The 19,344-nt window shown below is 35.1% G+C and overlaps 2 protein-coding genes across 3 annotated transcripts; one reads left to right on the forward strand and one right to left on the reverse strand.

Moving 5' to 3' along the window:
* Nucleotides 1-6,009: 6,009 nt before the first annotated feature.
* LOC120481196 (uncharacterized) lies at nt 6,010-11,891 on the reverse strand. 2 transcript variants are annotated; one of them, XM_089132428.1, is made up of 5 exons: nt 11,819-11,891; nt 7,097-7,480; nt 6,795-6,962; nt 6,367-6,407; nt 6,010-6,251 (listed from the first exon to the last, which is right to left on the reverse strand). In XM_089132428.1, the coding sequence occupies exons 2-5, from the start codon at nt 7,434-7,436 to the stop codon at nt 6,138-6,140; spliced, it is 663 nt and encodes a 220-aa protein (XP_088988554.1). In that variant the 5' UTR covers nt 7,437-7,480; nt 11,819-11,891; the 3' UTR covers nt 6,010-6,137. The 2 variants fall into 2 exon arrangements, with proteins under 2 accessions (XP_088988554.1, XP_039530608.2); XM_039674674.2 differs by lacking the exon at nt 11,819-11,891 and adding an exon at nt 7,614-8,058.
* Nucleotides 11,892-14,152: 2,261 nt separating this feature from the next.
* LOC120481198 (uncharacterized) lies at nt 14,153-18,685 on the forward strand. Its single transcript, XM_039674678.2, has 5 exons — nt 14,153-14,258; nt 14,360-14,728; nt 16,918-17,067; nt 17,267-17,304; nt 17,412-18,685. Exons 1-5 carry the CDS (start codon nt 14,222-14,224, stop codon nt 17,523-17,525), a joined length of 708 nt encoding a protein of 235 aa, XP_039530612.2. The 5' UTR covers nt 14,153-14,221; the 3' UTR covers nt 17,526-18,685.
* The last annotated feature ends 659 nt before the right edge of the window (nt 18,686-19,344 follow it).

Here is a 19,344-nt window from a genome sequence, read left to right on the forward strand (position 1 = left end):
TTGCAAGGAAGTTTGCTCAGCTTGTTACTGACACTAACAGCTGTCCACTGAGCTGAAATCAGCCGCATTATTCTAAAACAGAAAAAGTAACACATGAAGGTCTTTGCATCATATGAGAAATCAATTACACAATAAACAAAAGTGTGATGCTTTTTTATAAAAAAATATTATCTTCACAATCATCTGCCCTATTGTGACGTGTTTCCAAGTGAAATATATTCTTGAAGAAGAATATAGGAAATGTAATGTCATGTAAATATAATTCAGTTTTCTGTGATGGGTAGGTTAAGGGCTTAGTGTAGGCCTTTGGGGATAGAAAATATAGATTGTACAGTATGAACAGTTGTGTAATGTAACAAACTAATAATTCTTAATTACAGTCAATGGAGATATTTTAGTTGTCTATATTTTACTTAATAAAATGTAGGCCTATACTTTTACCTCGATAAATTTTTCCCAAAGAATTTTTGTTACTTCCAAATAAATTCGGGAGAACACAAACTGCAAGCAAACATGTGTGCTCGCACAACCGCATTTGACTCATTTCAGAGTTGATTTCAGATTTGCTAGTGGCTGAGAAGGGTTTGCTTGCATTATAGTACCGAAATAAAAGGATGCCTTTTGCACTCTTAGAAAAAAAGGTCCATTATGTTCTATATATGAAGCATATAGGGTTCTTTACTCAACTCCAAAAAACCTTTTATGCTTAAAAAAAAAGGTTCTATAATGACAAGAAAGAACCCTTTTGGCACAAAGGTTCTTTATAGGCTATTTTTCATTAATATATTACATTATTCTGTAACATGTTGTAGTTGTAATTAAATTATTGTTTATTAAACTGTTGTAGTAACTTAATATCACATTTTAATCATGCTGATTTTTGGAGGAGAAAAACTGAAATGGCACTCTTCGATTAACTACATAAAATGATATAAATATATACATTTTCTAACCCCCATATCTTACATTTTGTGATCATTCACATGCATTCATAAATACAAAAATGCCCCAGCATACTTTTTAGAGGGAAACTCAATGGAGCTTAGAAGCTTAACTACGGGGGTTGGGTGTTGCTGGCAGCGGCGAGTTTAGAGCAAATGTACGGTGACAATATTGACTGAGCTAAATGTATTGTTATTGTTATCAGTACAATTGTCACTATTGTTGTAGATTGCTAGCGCTAATGCTACTATGTTACCATGAATATTATCATTGTGAACACTATCATTGATGCTACCATCACTAATAATATGAACATTTTATTGTTGTTTTTGTGATTGTTGGGTTGATTCTTACCTTGAATTGATACTACCGGATTGCCCCCATCTATAACATCTATAGGATCTTGTGTGTCTACAAACAGCACTTTGTCGATGACTGTGTTGGGCTGTTTTGTATTTCGTTGCCTTTGTTTTGTTTTTGTGCTTTTTTTTCTCTTCTGTATTGTATGTGTGTCACTGACTTCTTAACTTGTATGTGTTACTGTTTTGTTAATTTGCAATAAAAAATAAAAATAAAAAGATGATCAAGATGATCAAGGTATAATTCTACATATGTATATATATATATATATATATATATATATATATTAGAGCCAGACCGATATATCGGCCGGCCGATATTATCGGCCGATATTAGGCATTTTCCATAATATCGGTATCGGCAGTTATAATGGCCGATAAATGAATATTTAAAAAATAAAATAAAAATGGACGAAACACGCTTCAATCATCTCTCCTTGGCCTGTTATATTGAAAATGTATGTTTTACAATTTGCAGTATGATGGTATCTATTGCTAATCATAGACAAGCTAACCACAAAGCTAGCTAATGCCACTATCATCAGTGGAAGACCGCTAACGTTAACATTAATGAGCTTGGAAACCACAATGAACTTTTTCTGCCTAAATAAAGTAATTATTACTGTATTTATAACTAGTATATCTCTAGTTACAGTCCCTCCATTGTAAAATATAAGTTATACTTGCAAGGAGTGAACATTTAGACATAGAGAAAAAGTATCAAACGTATCTTGTGCAGAAAAGTTAGCTTTTCATTTACACGTGTGTGAAATCCAACAATATTTAATAATAAAAAAAAATATCGGCCGATATATCGGAATATCGGATTTTAAAACCCAAAAATATTTGTATCGGTATCGCCCTTCAAAATCCTTTATCGGTCGGGCTCTAATATATATATATATATATATATATATATATATATACATACATATATATATAGACATAGATATAGATATAGATATATAGACTGTAAATAAATCAACCAAAACAAAGTGTCTGTGATGTCACCCACAGACTTTCTGAAGAACGGTTTTAAGGCCGTTTATGGGGGGTATGGGCAGCGCCATCTTGGAAAATCCAAAAAAGAGATCACTGCTGGGGCTTTCCGGCACTTGCGCAGACAGAAGCGCCCTCGCCCTCAGAGTACTTGGATGTGGCAAAACAATATACAGTAAACACTGCTCTTTTTCTCACACAAACCGCTCATTTCATGTCCTAGGCCATCAGTGTGTACTTACATTTACAAGTCATTAAATCATGTTTAATTTGGACTTCTCTGTGCTCGCTCTTTGAGTTGGACCCCATATACCTCCATTATATGACTGACAGACAAGAACGATTTGACCAAAAAATATCAAAATTGAAAAAAAATGTATTTCAAAGTGAACTATCCCTTTAACAATACCCAAACAAGCTCAGTTACTCTTCTCTATTTAATTATCTGTCTCATATACATGCAATACACATTTAGACGAAGTCAGAGTCAGACGAAGTGTGTGGTGCTCTATGGCAGCCATTGAGGACAGTGTGATTTAATATTGTTGCCAAATGGATGCTAAAAATGACTTTTTAAAAAAAAAAAAAATGGATTATATTTTTAATTATGTCTGCAAGGTACTAATGCAGATGTGGCTTTTCTTAATACTTTCTTAATGTTCAGGAAGGACAAAAACATTTGCATCATTCAGATATTCTTCTGCAGATGTGGTTTAGCACTGGGAGCTGTCCAATGTGCTGAATTACTTCTGGTCCTCCACACAAACAATTCATTTCTAAACGCATTCACTATTTTACATAACTTCAAGGTCAGTGCATGAAATTTCAAGATACATTTCTCATTAACTGAACAATGTCTGACATACATTTTCTTATCTTGTCTTAAACCAGTAACCCAAACTGGAACTAAAGATTGGCCATTCTCCATGGTTTAATTTATTCAGTATCTGAATATTTTTCTGATTTCCTGGTTGAGGATTTAGTGAATCGGGCAGGTATTTATTGCACGGAACGAGTAAGTGATGCAGGTATAGAGAAGTGAGCGTGTAATGGAAGATGAAAAATAGAGCCTTTTCTCTTTTACCAGGTTACTTGGTGAAGTACTGGAGTGGATAGACACACACTTCCCTGAATTGAGATAAGTGATTCCGGAAGTGGGAAGAGGTAAGTGGAGAAGGTAAATATGGAGAGGGATCAAAGGAGATGCTGGAGAATACGAGATACTGAAGATCACAAGCTCCATCACCATTTTAGCCGCTTTTATGAAGTATCGCATCAGAAACGAGAGATGAAAATGCCAAATTTTGAATAAAAAGTCATTAATTCGCAAAAGAGTTTTTATGCTCGAGTGGTTTTTGACTTGTGATCAACTTTAACTTGAAAAAAAAGTAAAAGTAAAATGTTAAAAAGGAATTAAGTATTCACAAAAAGAGAAGACAGTCACAAAGACCACTGGAAACATTTGTGGTTTTAACTTTTAACAGAAAAACAAACAGAAGGCTGGACTCTCTTTTTCTTTTGACTCTCCACAACACCTTAAATAGCACTGAAGTCACACATGAAAACCACTTCTTACATCCTGTGGCATTAACGCCACTGTTGCATTTTGTAATAGGCCCAAGACTTGCATGCAAAGTCTACAGTCCTGTATCAATCTGCTCAAACAAATGATGTATCTGCCCTGCCACTGAAGATCAATGACTATTCAAGTATAAATGTCTTAATTCAGTGTTTTTATCTTGAATATTGAGTGCCGTCTCATCGTGAATTGAGCATTGCATAACATGAATCAAGTATGTGGGGGTGAAACTAATTTTAGCACACATGTGATTCATTTTATTGCAGTCTATCTTTCATAAAAGCATTTCCTGACTTTTGTGCACGTATCAAGATTTCTTGTGCCCGTCCTGATAAAAATAATGGTTTGTGGGTAAGTGTTTTTGACGTCATTCTCTGCTATTATAAGTTTGACCTATTAGCCACTAGATGGAGCCATTGAGTGTTCATCATTTCCTCTCTTATTTAAGATTTATTCAAATTCACAGACACGCTTATAACATAAGCATATTAGACAATTCTGCCTAAACATTTGACAAAATTGTGCTTTTTATACTGACTGAACTTTATTTTACAATTTACCACTGAAATGTAGGCCTATTTTGAGATACATTTTCAAATGCGTTAAAGGGTTAGTTCACCCAAAAATGAAAATTAAGTCATTAATTACTCACCCCATGCTGTTCCAACCCCGTAAGACCTTCGTTCATCTTCGGAACACAAATAAATATATTTTTGATTGAATCTGAGAGCTAGATCAGTCCTAGATAGACTGCCTAAGGGACTGGCTCTTGACGGCCCATAAAGTCATTAAAGAAAAGGTTTAAATATTCCATGTGCCTACAGCGGCTCAATTATAAGTTTATCAAGCGACGAGACTACTTTTTGTGCGAAAAAAACATAAATAACGACTTTATTCCACTATTCCATTACTTCCTTATGGGCGCATGTGCGAGAACTGAGACGAGGACGTTCTCATTCGTCTACTTTTTGTTACCGGCTGCTCACCGCTTAGGAGTTTTACCGCCACCTACCGTATAAAATGATGATCCATATATAAGGCGCTCCGGATTATAAGGAGCACTGTGGTTTTTTGAGAAGATTATAGGCTTTTAAGTGCACAGCGCACATCTTCCTCTGCTTGTAAACAGAAAGTTTTGCGCTTCCAGCTATATCAGCACATCATCTTATACGGTAGGTGGCGGTAAAACACCTAAGCGGTGAGCAGCCGGTAACGAGAAGTAGACGAATGAGAACGTCCTCGTCTCAGTTCTCGCGCATGCGCCCATAAGGAAGTAATGGAATAGTGGAATAAAGTCGTTATTTATGTTTTTTTCGCACAAAAAGTAGTCTCGTCGCTTGATAAACTTATAATTGAGCCGCTGTAGGCACATGGAATATTTAAACCTTTTCTTTAATGACTTTATGGGCCGTCAAGAGCCAGTCCCTTAGGCAGTCTATATAGGACTGATCCAGCTCTCAGATTCAATCAAAAATATCTTTATTTGTGTTCCGAAGATGAACGAAGGTCTTACGGGGTTGGAACAGCATGGGGGTGAGTAATTAATTACTTAATTTTCATTTTTGGGTGAACTAACCCTTTAATGATGAAAACAGAGACACTAAACTGTATGTGTTTACTTTTAGACTAACTGCTTGGAACATCTAAATAATAAAGCTTTTATTTTCTTTATTTTTTATTTTGTTACATGTGTTCTGTATAATCGTAACACAGATGGAAAATAAATAATGTTAATATTATCAAGAAAATAAAATATAAACCCGTTAGAGTAGCATTGAATCAGATAGGGGTTTAGAAGCCTTTTTTTAAGGCTTTGATATTAATAGTTAATAGGCTAGATGTAAATCATAACACACCAAAAATGTGCCATGTGCTTATTGAAGGCATGCTTGACCTATAGGCTACTTTTGAACAGTTTTGCTGCATATAAAGGCATGTGGATAAATGTTCAAACAGTATTAAATCTACATACGTAAACAAGACTGGACAAGGGTCAACTGAAAACACAGGACTAAATGCACAGACAAATTAGGTGATTAATAATGACACAGCTGACAGTAATGACAAATCACATTAGAAACCATGATGACAACTAGTGGCGGGAAAAGGTGCAAATGAGTCCAAACATGGTGATATTGTGGCAATCTTTATTGTGATTAATGCAAGTAATTTCCAAAAGGAATGTACGAAAAAGAATGCTATAAGCAGCTACAGTCCCTATAGCAACAGATGAGAGTGTTTAAACTGAGCAGGCAGAATCACATCTTAGCATATGGATATGAAGATGTCAGCAGTCTATAAGAGACTTCAGTGTGGAGGCAGATCTCTCCACTTTTACTCGTGTCACACTGATGTTTCTCTGGAGGATCCCCCTGAAATGAATTGGATATGCACATGAAACAATCTTAACTATATATATATATATATATATATAGGCTACTTTGACATGGCAAAGCTTAAAAGTAATTACTGAAATTATATAGATACCTTAATAAAATTCGCTGTGAGTATCTCTGCACTCTCAGAACCTAAAGACCGTGTGGAAATATGCCAGTGAGAAAACAACGCAAGTCTGAACCTAGTAAATTTAAACACGTATGTGATCTTAAATAGGCTACATAAAAATGTCAGTCGCATATATTGAATTGTAATTGTACAATTGCTATAATTGTAATCGTTTTCTTTCTAATTTGTCATTTTAATTATAAACAACAATATGTGAAACTCTTCTTTTATATCAGAATCAGCTTCATTTGCTTTGTCAAAAAAACTCACATCATGGCAACTATAAAAACAATCAACCACATTTTTACACATTTATAATTTGTTTACAGCTTTGATCACTGATCAAAGACATTTTCATATTGGGAAAATCATAAGAAAGGTGTCGAGGAAATGAACAGTGATTGAGATACCTGCAGTTTGAGCCCGACAGAGGCAGTACACACATATGGAGGACAGGAGTGAGGAGAGGAGAACACACACCGGACACACACTGAACAGCAGCGTCCAGCAGAGAACACAGTCTGATGGAGGAAGTGTGGAGGTGATGTTTGAGGGTCCAGAACACAAAGTTACTTTCTCTGTATAAAATAAACATAAATATTAATAATGCTGATCAAAAAATAGTTCTGATCTGTTCATCTTGCTTCAAACAGAAAGGTAAGGTTTTCCAGAATTAATCAAGCATAATAAGATTAGCAGAAATGTTTCTCACCTGCAAAAGAGAGACGAGTTGTTCGGTTTCCATAATAGTACACTTCAGATGAGGAGAGGATGCCTTCTTTATCTTTATTTACCTTACGCTCTACTTCTCCACAGTAATACAGTCCCAGATCAGACACACTGATGTTAGTAATATGTAGATCATTTGAATTACTGGAGCGGTTGTAGACAAAGCTGAAACGCTTAAATAACTCTAGATCCCATTTCCTAAAATCTATTTCAAGAGAGGGTTGGTTTTCATGACAGCTGTTTCTTATCCATACAAAGCGGAAACCAAAAGTTACAGAGCGATCACAGTAGAGAGTGATGTTGTCTCCTGGTCTGACTTTCATCTCCACTTCTGCACCATAGACTCTTATCTGAATGAACAAAACACCTGTAAAAGTGCAAAATATCTTAATAAAACACTTAAATTTGAAATGTACCATTCAAAATTATGCACACTAATATTGACATTTGAAAAACTCTCAAAACAGCCGAAAACTTTCCCATAACCCCTTTTTTCTTACACATAAACACGGCGAAAGCATTTCTTGGCCTCTCCATCTCTGTGAGTGACTGTGAATAACTGACACTACGAGGGTCTTACAGACGGCAGCTCTCGTCTGATTGGTTCACGTCAATGGAAAATCTTTTCTAAAATGTCTCACGTCACAGGGGGTTGTCATTAAATTCGGTTATCGTGTGTATGTACAAGGAGTAAGAGCAGTATTAACCAAACATTAGTTACCCAATAGACTTCTTCTGCTCTGAATTGATCTGATTGGTTCACAAAAATAGAAAATAATCATCAAACAGATGAAGAGAGATAAAACTTTTGTTTATCTGATTGGTATGATGGATGCGTTAACAGTAGCATTAAATAATTTGGTTTCAGACATGCAGATAAGCATCTTCACTAGAGAAATGTTGTGCTTTTGATTGGTCAATTCTTTTTTTAATCAAAGTGATGTTCTCTGTCTTATTGTAGTAGGTTAAAACAAGCAACGTGTAAACATGTTAAAACAGGAAACCACAGCTCTAAAGATTCAGACCACTTACAGCATACGCCTCACATTTGCTGCTGTGACATGTCTTCAAACTCAAACTTCACAACTCTTACTTGATCACTGGTCACCATGCAGGCACAAATGTTTCCATTAGCCTTTCTGTGGTTTTGTGTGTTTGTTGCACACATTTGCAAGGAAGTTTGCTCTGCTTGTCTATACTGTGGTTACTGACACTAACAGCTGACCACTGAGCTGAAATCAGCCGCATTATTCTAAAACAGAAACAGTAACACATGTGAAGGTCAATATGATTAATCAACTACACAATATGCAAAAGTGTATGATGCTTTTTATAACAACCATTAAAATTAGCATAAAATGGAAGTTGTGATCATCCTCCCTATCGAATTTCCAAGTGAAATATCTTTTCGGAAAAGAAAAGTGAAATTTAAAACTAAGTCAGGTGAAAGTAATGAATTCTGATTCAAAATTGAAGGGGCACATGAATTAATATAAATAAAACTTTATTTCAACTAAATTTTAGTTGTGTACAAATGTATTTACAAACAAAAGACTCTAATATTGCTAAATAAATTAAAGAATAAATAAAAAAGTTTGCGGGAGAAATATGATTAGGATAGAATCATGTCAGCAACTCAGTTGAACAGTAGTTTCTTTGTATGATTAGTGGGTTTCTTTCTCTTTTTATATAAATCAATATGGTACAAGACTATCCTATTCTCATTTCTTGATTTGCTTGATGCTTGATTGTTCAAAAAACCCTTTTGGCCATATTTTACATTATTACAGCACCTCTCTCCTTAGTCTGGGCCGAACGCGTCGTTAGTTCCGGTTTCGGTTAAGCCCCTTCTACCGAAATATGAAATGCGCTGTGATTGGTTACCTGGCCCAGTGTGTTGTAATAGGCACCGCTTAGCATGTGTTTGGGATATGTCACGCCCCTCACCATAAGCACGAGTTTCAACTTTCATCTGCTCACGTGCAAATATTATGGCTGGTCCATTTCATACCAATTCAAACCTTATTAAGTAGGCTATGTTAACAAAGAGGATCGTCCAGAACGGATTTCATGCACAGACTTTGCAAGTATGATTTCACAGGACGTTTCAGTGTGGTATGTTTTTTTTTTTTTTTGTTTTGTTTTGTTTTATAATTATGCTATGCAAGCTCTTGAAGCCCCGCCCTCTTCTTAAAGGGGGCAGCACCAGCTCATTTGCATTTAAAGGTATACAAACAAAAACAGCCCCCAAAAGTAGCAATTTTAAAATGCTGTAAATATATGTGGGGTATTTTCAGCTAAACCTTCACACAATCAGGACATCACAGGGACTTTATATTACATCGTCAAAAGGGGAATAATACGTGCCCTAGCTAACTATCCTATATATTTCCTGAATCCTCAGATTCCGGGTATGTCCGCTCCAATTTCAAAATCAAACCTATGCCCTTGCAAGTAATAATGAACATTTATCTTAATAACATTAGTCTGATAACACAATGTGCACATGCACGTCCAAAAGTGGTCAATGACAAAGTCAAATGGAAACATTTGTGGTTTAGACTTCTAGAAAAACAAAGAGCAGATGAGACTCTCTTTACCAGAAAAGGAACCTGTGAATAGCACTGCGAATTCACATAAACAGCAAACACTTACATCCTTTGGCACCTAATGTCACTGACATACCAACAACAAAAAGGAACTGACAAAGATTGTAGCAACATGAAAGACATCAACTCACCAAAACATTTCTGCCCGGTGACCCGCTTCATGTAAAACAAAACAGCTATAATTATTAGGCTTAATCATTAGGCTATTAATATGACTGCCCATGGCATCTCATGTCATGTTTAAGCATATTTTGTACTTCTGAAATTATAGCCTACCAATTTGTTTTATGTGGATTTCTTTTTTTCTTAAACTTTAATGAGGAGAAAGTATTGACTGCACCTCAAATGTTCCGAATATTAACCACTAAATGAGTTTTGCTTTCCTTTGATAATGAATTATTTCTTATTCAAATTATTTTTTTAATTAATTACTATGTATTTATTGTTTAATGCTGCAGAGAATTCAAAACTGGAGTAAGGCTATGAGATCTGTTCAAAAGATGGAATTACGAAACATTACATTGTAAAATAAAATAAGGAAATAAATGTGCTCCTGTGTCGAAAACAGCGCCATCTTGTGGCAGGTAAAATGTATAGCAGCCATCTTTATGAGCAGCTGAGTGCAGTTTTATCCATTAAGCACTGCACAAAGAAAGCCTGACAACGCAAAATATTCAGTTTTATGATAATATAATTCACATATATAAAGAGTGTCAATAAATTAAATTTAACAATTATATTAATGCTACTTATAAAAATATCAAAAGAGTTGCTTGATGCAAGACAAGTAGGTTACTTGTTGCAAGACAAGTAGGCTTACTACGAGTTCTGTTTACTTAACATTTAAGCTCATTTATATATAAAAATAAGACAATTAAATCAGTTGAACCAACCATTTTAACTTATTTTAGATCTTCAGCTTACATGTCTTAAAATAAATTAAACATGCAAATCACACACAATAAAGCATTTCACTTTATTATTTATTTTTTACCCAAAACTTTTAAATTGCATCTTAAAATATATTAAAATAGAAAATAGTTGTTATAATAATAATAATAGTCACAATATTACAGTTTTTTCTTGGATCAAAGAAATGAAGGCTTGGTGGGCGGAAGATATATAGGCCTATATATTTATTTTTTTGAAAAATCAATAAAAAACAATTAAATGTAACAAATTAGTCCTTCTTTAGGTTGCATCAAGTTGATGTATGTTACAAGTAAACAGTAACTACTGGAAAACAGTAAAGATCTACAATCTTTATTTGAAGCTAAACTTTTGTTTAAAGGGTATTTACTTATTTTGATAATAATTTTGAAGGTTTAATTTACTGAATTGTCGCTCATGTTATTTAGGAATAATATTGTGCTAGAATCAAGATTGCCATTATTTAATGATAAATTGTGCACACGGAGCTGTAGGCAATGTGTTTTTGAATGTAATATTTATGTTAACGTTACCAAAAGTAGGCTAACCCGCGCCCAAAGCCCCCTTCCCCGCGATCCATGTATAGATAGAGAATATGGGAATTTGTAAATATGCAAGGTACATTTGTTTTATCCAAAACAACTCGCTAATAAAATAGGCCTATAATCTAGGCTATCCGTGGGGGAGAAAGCGCCGTCCGAATTGGTAACCGAACGTGTCAAACACGTCGCGTCTAGTTAGATGCTTGAATCTTCCGCAGCCCGCTCAAGTTCAAATTTTTCTACCGAGGAAGACATTCGCGGCAAACAAGTCACCCAATTCGCGACGCCCGGCGCGAATGATGCGTCTTCGCGTCTTTGCATTGATGTAATCTGCTATCGCAAATAATTAAATTCACGTTCTGTGTGAACACACCATTAATGCATAAGCCAACATCATGGTCATATATTTTGAAAAAACATAATATATTCTTCAAATACTCGCGTGCAAAACACTTATTTCATTCATTAACATGTAGACTACAAACGTTTACATTCGTAAGTAACACGTTTCTAATTGTTGATGCAAAATGTGTAGCAATTCTGAAATTCAGTTAAAAGTAAATTTCTTGACCAAAAATGCAATAAATGATCATGTGTAGGCCTAAGTACAAAAAATAAGCTTACCTCTTCTCAACGTCTTTACATGTGCTGTGAAATAAAATGGCTTAAAATTTTTGTCTGGATAGGCATCACGGGAAATTGCATATCACGTGGCTCATATAGTACTTATGCTAGATTTACTTAATTTTGACGCAAGTTGACATGCCAACTGTATTTTTTATGTATTTGTATTGTATTGTATTGTATTTTTTATTTTATTTATACATACATTTGAGTGCAACTTATATTTTTGTGTTACACACACTATATATGTTAAGTAAACGTTGAAAAGTTATGAATACTTAATTTTTTATGTTTGATCCAATTACTTTTATAAGTAATGGTTGTTCGGCCAACGAATTGTTTTTTACTAGTCCCATATGGCTAACAAATTAAGATTCTGCACTGAAAAGGAAAAATAAGATCTGCATTTAAGTTGTTACTCACTTTAAATGCTTTACAGAGCAGTCTGTATTTGTCATTTATGATTTAGAATGACATTTTGACAAAAACGCAAACTATGGCTTATAAACAGTTATATTATTTCTACTTAGATATTATTTTATATTTTGACCTGCAAATAACATGTAGCATCATTTTAAGCCTTTTTTATTTTGTTAGTATTTTAAACATTCAAAATATTTTGATTGGAAATAATCAAAATAAAAGTGTCAAGGAAATGAACAGTGATCGAGATACCTGCAGTTTGAGCCCGACAGAGGCAGTACACACATAAAGGACAGGAGTGAGGAGAGGAGAACACACACTGAACAGCATTACATGAACAGGTACATAAATGACTCAACTAACCATTCAATAACGTCCTGTTGCATTCTACATATTTACACTTCTTCTTGGCTTCAGTTTAAACATAGAAAGCAGAAAAGTTTCTGACATTTCGAGATGATCCTCACTGCGGAACATGAAATCCATGGGGAGGAGTCGGATCCAGATCGAACTCCTCCCACCTTACATACACCTAAACCTAACCAACTCCGCCCCCTGATCCCTAAACCCACCCCTAATCCCTAAACCCAACCCTAATCCTACCCATCTCCACCCCTTGGATCGTGATCCGACTCCTCCCCGTGGATCTTATGTTCTGCATTGAGGTGCTACTGGACATTTCAGAGTGTGTCTGTGTGAGGTAATCAGAGCTTCCAATGCACACAAGCTCTTGAAGCTCCGCCCTCCAGGGGCAGAGGCTCATTTGCATTTAAAGGGACACACACAAAACTACTCGTTTTTGCTCACCCTCAAAAAGGGACAATTTTAACATGCTGTAAAAAATAATCTGTCAGGTATTTTTCAGCTAAAACTTGAAGCCTGTTTTATTGTTATTATTTTGTTTATTCCAATAAAATAAATAAAATGAATGATGTTTTAAGGGCAAATGCGTTTTTGTTTTTTCATTATTATTATTGAATGTGTTTTGTATCATCATAATTGTGTTTGTATATAAAAATGTCATAATCATTTTAGAAATGTTTAATGCTATCAAAAAGGGGGTTTCCAGTATGTTTTGATGGTTTAGTACTGCTCACAGGTTCTTGTAAAGTGGTTAATCATGCTTTGATGTTATTTTTAACCACAAATGTTTCCAGTGTTAACTATTTTCTTGAGAATGTGTCTAACTTTATCTTTGTGTGTTAATATACATTCATTTTAGTTTAGACAAGTAATCAACTGCATATTTGAGGTTAGATTTGTAACCTGCAGAAAAAATATTTTTTTCAAGTAAACATGTCAAACGTAATCATGTGGAAACAGGAAAACCATAACCTTTAGATGATCATATTGTACCAGTGACTGTGTTAATTTGTTTAGACGAAAAACCGGAAAGGAAAAAAATATGTGGTTAGACGCTGTTTATGTGGGGGGGAAATGTACATCTTATCAGGCTTGTGACAGGAATGCAAATCACAAGCAAATATATTCTCATAAAATACACGCACAAAATATTCAAAGGCATTTACAGGCCAAACAAGAGGTATGAATAATTTAAAAAGGTTTTTAGATGTAACAGGATGTGACAATAGGCTTCCTGTAAAATGTGATACCTCTGATTTTCTTCTAAAGGCTTTTATAATGACAATTAAACCTCAACATTTTGTCACCAGTTATATCGTATCAACCCACCTTCGCTTAGACATGAACTGTATGGCATAAAGTAACACATACTTGGTAAAAATGGTAAACATGATCACTTATAGAATGAAGGTGCACTTTGACAAAATCAAACTTTCTTTGAGTTTACAACCAGATTAGAAACATAAGCTATGTTGTAATTCAAATATTTAACATTTGATAAAACCCTCAATGAAAGTCCCCAACCATGAAAGCTTTTTAGAAGAAATCCCTCCCATCACAGTCAGCCAGGCGACATGTACATCGAAGACCCTCGTTCTGATCTTATCAGTCACTGAGATGGAGCGAGCAAGAGTAACAGTCATCATATTTGTGTGTAAGTCCAATGTGTGTTTTTGAAATGTTATTTTGCACTATTTATAACGTAAATTAGTATTGATTTGATCGATAATCTTTTATTCGTGTTTGCTTTTGCAGGCGTTTTGTTCTGTGAACACCAGAGAGTGTTTGGGACAGAAGTGGGCATGAGAGTTAAAGCAGGAGACAGCATCACTCTCTACTCTGACTGTGTCAATCCTCTTGGATCACACATTGTTTGGATGAGAAACTGCTCACATGAGCATCAACCATCTCTGTTAATAGACTCTACAAAACTGTTCCTGCAGATGTTTCCACGTTTCAGTTTTGTGCAAAACAGATCCAGTAACTCCTATGATCTACATATAGAGAATGTCAGTGTCTCCGATGAGGGAATATATTACTGTGCAATAGATGAAAGAAAAGTTAATCGCGCCATGGGCTCACAGTACCAGTCTGGAAACAGAAGAACTCGTCTATCTGTCTTGGGTAAGAAAGTATTTCTACTTTTATGGTTGTCAATTTTTGTAAACTTTGCAGAAACTGTAGGCCATATTTTTCTATACCTGTCAAATTGTTATGCTGATAATGTAGTTTGTAATGGAAATTTTTGCATGTAGGCTATAATTGGAAACAATATACATGCAAAAATGGAAAAAAACAATTAGAAAAAAAAAATCACTTAAATCTTAAAAATCTCTGTCAATACAATAAAACACACCAAGCATCTGCAAATATATACAAATATATACAAATATATATATATATATATATATATATATATATATATACACACACACACCATTTTATAAATCAGCATGATTTGAAACAATATATATCACAGAAAATCAAAATTGTGGATTAATTATTTTACATCAAAATTCAACAGCAATGAATATTTGTTTATAACTTTCTGTAACTGTAATCTGATGTTTTACAAAGTGTAAGCTATATGTTCCACATAATATACTTTCTTTTTTGGTCCCACTTTATATTAAGTGGCTTTAAGTACTATGTACTTACATTGAAATTAATAATTTGATAAAATGGAGGTATTGTATACATACATGTTTTTACATTGTACTTAAAAAATACCAGCATGTAATTACAGCTGTAACTAATTTATTACATTTGTAATTACACAGTTGACCCTCCTCTCACACCTTAACTTACCCTTAAACCGACCCATACCACCACACCTGTCCCTAACCTTACCCGTATCACACCTCAATAGCAGCAAAAGTGTTTTACAATACAACAGGAACAAAATAATACATTGTACTTATTGTTCAATGTAAGTACATAGTAGCCTATTCAAAGCCACTTAATATAAAGTGGGACCAAAAATATATTCGCTATTCACCACACAGAGGAATGGATTATCTGGATATGGTTTAAAAATCAAAAACACATTTCTCAGAACAGTTAAAGGGATAGTTCATCCCAAAATAAAAATTCTGTCATCATTTACGCACCCTCAAGTTGTTTCAAACCTCTATGAATTTATTTCTTCTTCTGAACACAAAAAAAGATATTTTGAAGAATGTCAGTAACCAAACATTTGACTTCCATAGTATTTCCGCCCCATACTATGGAAGTCAATGGTGACCCGTTTGGTTAAACCATGTTCTTCAAACTATCTTCAGCAGAAGAGAGAAATTCATACAGGTTTGTAACTTGAGGGTAAATGATGAATTTTAATTTTTGGGTGAACTATCCCTTTAATGCACGGTGGTATAATTAATTAGTATATTAATATGAGGCAGTACAAATGTAGGCCTACTTACACAGGAACAATCGCAAGAAAACGTTTTTGTTTTTTTTGTGTGCTTTATGTGGCAACATCTAAATTAACTGGTTTTGTCCAAGTAAAAAATAATTTAATTGACTATATCAACTGTTTTTTTATGATGTTCATTTGGCTTTATGCACAGCTGCACTACTTCCTGAACTTAATCTCCTTGTTTCCTGTCTTCCATTATTGGCCAAACTTGATTAATTCAGGTGTGTCTGATTATTGTTGCCATACTGAGGTCAAGCACACCTGAATTAATCAATTTGTCCAATAATGGCAGACAGGAAACAAGGAGCTGGCTTAAGTTCAGGAAGTAGTGCAGCTGTGCATAAAGCCAATTCTTGGACGAATCATTCTTTTTAGTGGGTAACAGGTCGAGTCGGTTCACAGCCAATAAGCATGACCAGTCCATTTCCTGAATCAATGAACCAGATCGAAATTAACAAATCAAACCTACAGGCTGAGTTATAAAGTCAGCTTTTCGATCATGTTGCCCGACTTAAAACGAACTGAACAAGCCAGTTATCCTCATTTGGTTCTTTTTGAGTCGGCTCTTTCATTATTCATACTTTTTGAGCTGGTTCTTTGGTACAATAACCCGTCTGGACATGCTTATTGCATGAATAGACAGATCTAGGCAACTAGCCGGAGAGTTTCATACTACGAACCTGACTATTTAAATGTTGAGAGAGCAATCTCATTGGCTGCTGGATCAGCAGAGGCCAATCAGCTTGTGCCATTGGGTAATGATGTGACTGAACTATTTACAAGTCATGCTCATAGTGACAACACCATTGAAATATATAATAATTTTAACTAATTGTATGTGCATTCAAAAATGTGCAGGTGATGACTTAGTTACTTTTGCTTTCATTTCATTAAGAGTCAAAGTCTTCTCACACCGAGATGTTCAACATCACCTCCACATTTCCTGTATCAGACCTCAACTCAAAGCTGCTGTTCAGTGTGTGTCCTGTGTGTGTTGTTCTCTTCTTCATCAGTGTGTACTGCCTCTGTCAGAGGAAATCTACAGGTGATCATTAACCCCTGAATCCTTTTCCTTCATTAAAGCTGTTTGTTTGTTTTTTTGTCACAATATTTGCTTTGAATCACCAGTGTTACAAAATGAACCATGTATAATATTACAATGTTTTGTGAACAATTATATATATTTTAAATGTAAAGCTGATTATATTTTCTGAATCAAGTCCTCTTGTTTTAATATTTTGTAGTTTCTGCAGCAACACAGACTGAGAATAGCTTTTTTGAGGTACTGCATTACAACCCATATATCAAACATGTATCATTTTGAACAAGTTATATACCCTTCATATTACAATTTGTATTTTGCATATTAATGTTGTTGATATTTTCCAGCGAGAAGATGAAGTTTGTTACGCATCATTGAACACGCTGTCCATGCTGAAGAAAAAGAGATTGCAGAGTTCCGACTTCACTACTTACACCGAAGTCAGAACCAAAAGAACATAAACTACCAAAGAGAATTCTGTTGTAATCCTCAAAGATGCAATACAAAGTCATGCTATTACTATTATATAACAGGCATTACTCTGGGCTATTGGAAATCGAAAGGGTTTGACTTTGGTTACCTGTTGTTATTATTTGATGCGCTTCTGTCTGCTGTTGTATATCCACAAGTTTCCTACGCCCCATGAGGCCTTGCGTCAAAAGTGGGCGCGACTTCCGGTTGGAAGTAAACAAAGCGCGATTTGACATGCTTGACACTCGTTCATTCAACAGTTGACACAGTCATTCAAGTTATAGCGATCCAAACTAGCTAACGATGTGGGAACACAACCTCAACGAAATTCAAAAGGGTGAAATAACAGTACCTTTACCGTCCGCAGTAGTTGATTGGGAGTATTATAATAACATTAATAATCAATACTCATCAAGACAAGGCATGGTGACAGACAGTTGTGCGAGCTGACAAACAATTAAAATAAAAAAAAAAATACACTTAGTCATTGTGCTTTGGAGTTTATTCAAAATTATAAATGAATGTGCTACTTGAATACATTACTGGCACATTTGGTATTCTGTCAACACAGGCTTTGATCCTGAGTTTAGGTTTAACATCAGTAGCGAACAGTATCACATGCTGATAGAGTTTATAGAATATTAAGAATTTAAACAAATGTACACAGGAAGATTCGTCGTCTTTTGGGAGGTGATGGAAACAGTCATTGGCAGGATCAGAGACGGGCTCTGCAGGATCACTCAGATTTCGTTTTCAGCTTATGTTCAAAACAATCACGTTTAGTTTAGTCCGGTTATACATACAACCGGGAACAGCACATGTTGTCCCTGAGCTCATCTCTCATAAAGATTTGCGTCTTTAAATAGTAAAATAATTCTCCGAAAAACAGCTAGCCTCTTCGCTAACTAACACACAAAATAACATTGGAATGCTACTTCCGCCGCCTCACCGGAAGTTTCACCCACTTTATTTTTTTACAGGAGCACCCCTCGGAAACTTGTGGATAGAGAGAGCCGATTCTGACTGTGTAAATGTAGCCATGTTGTGTGCACATTAGGGTTAAGAATCACTGTCTTGTAAGACTGAATGAACTAGCCTAGTTAGTTACTTTTTTACATTAAACAATTGTGTAATCATGATTATAGTTCAAATAAATATTCATATTTTTTGACACACTGCCTTCTGTTTGAGCTTTCTTGTTTTATCACAGGACAATTGTGATATTTGGTCTGAGTCAAACTAAATAAAAGTCACACTGGTTACTGAAAAGGAAAATATGTGCAAAGGAAAAAGATCAAGCACATGCTGTCTCCTTTCTCACACAGAATTACATAGACCTGCATGTTGTCATTCTTAATTTTGATGGCAATAATATTATTAAAATATTTTTCATGCTCATTCATATCAGCCCCGTCGCCGACTGAAGCCAAGCAGGGTTGAGCATGGTCAGTACCTGGATGGCAGACCTCCCGATAAAGCTATTTCTGCTGGAAGAGGTGCTCATGTCTGTGTGGGTTCTATGCCCCAGTAAAGTGACAGATGAGATGTTAAACCAAAGACCTGACTGTCCAACGCATTCTCATCCTTTAACGTCATATAGAACGCTATATGACAAAATGGCGCTATACTACGCACATGGCACCCGTTATCGTTAATATAACACGCACTGTGATGGGTAGGTTTAGGTGTGGGGTAGGCTAGGGTAGTCTCATATTACGATATTATATTATATTAACGATAAAGGGTGCCATGTGCGTAGAAGTACAGCGCCGTTTTGTCATATAGCGTTCTATGTGACGCTAAAGGATG

The sequence above is a fragment of the Pimephales promelas genome, chromosome 6 (genome assembly GCF_988280905.1).
Source record: "Pimephales promelas chromosome 6, fPimPro1.hap1.1, whole genome shotgun sequence".
NCBI classification, from domain to species: domain Eukaryota; kingdom Metazoa; phylum Chordata; class Actinopteri; order Cypriniformes; family Leuciscidae; genus Pimephales; species Pimephales promelas.

Coding starts and splice junctions, on each gene's coding strand:
- LOC120481196 (XM_039674674.2), bottom strand. CDS start 7,650: ATGGAGAGGCCAAGAAATGCTTTCGCCGTGTTTATGT. Junction 7,481..7,613: donor TGCTTTCGCCGTGTTTATGT/GTAAGAAAAAAG, acceptor GCACTTTTACAG/GTGTTTTGTTCATTCAGATA. Junction 6,408..6,794: donor CTGTCGGGCTCAAACTGCAG/GTATCTCAATCA, acceptor CACGGTCTTTAG/GTTCTGAGAGTGCAGAGATA.
- LOC120481198 (XM_039674678.2), top strand. CDS start 14,222: ATGGAGCGAGCAAGAGTAACAGTCATCATATTTGTGT. Junction 14,729..16,917: donor AACTCGTCTATCTGTCTTGG/GTAAGAAAGTAT, acceptor CATTTCATTAAG/AGTCAAAGTCTTCTCACACC. Junction 17,305..17,411: donor CTGAGAATAGCTTTTTTGAG/GTACTGCATTAC, acceptor GATATTTTCCAG/CGAGAAGATGAAGTTTGTTA.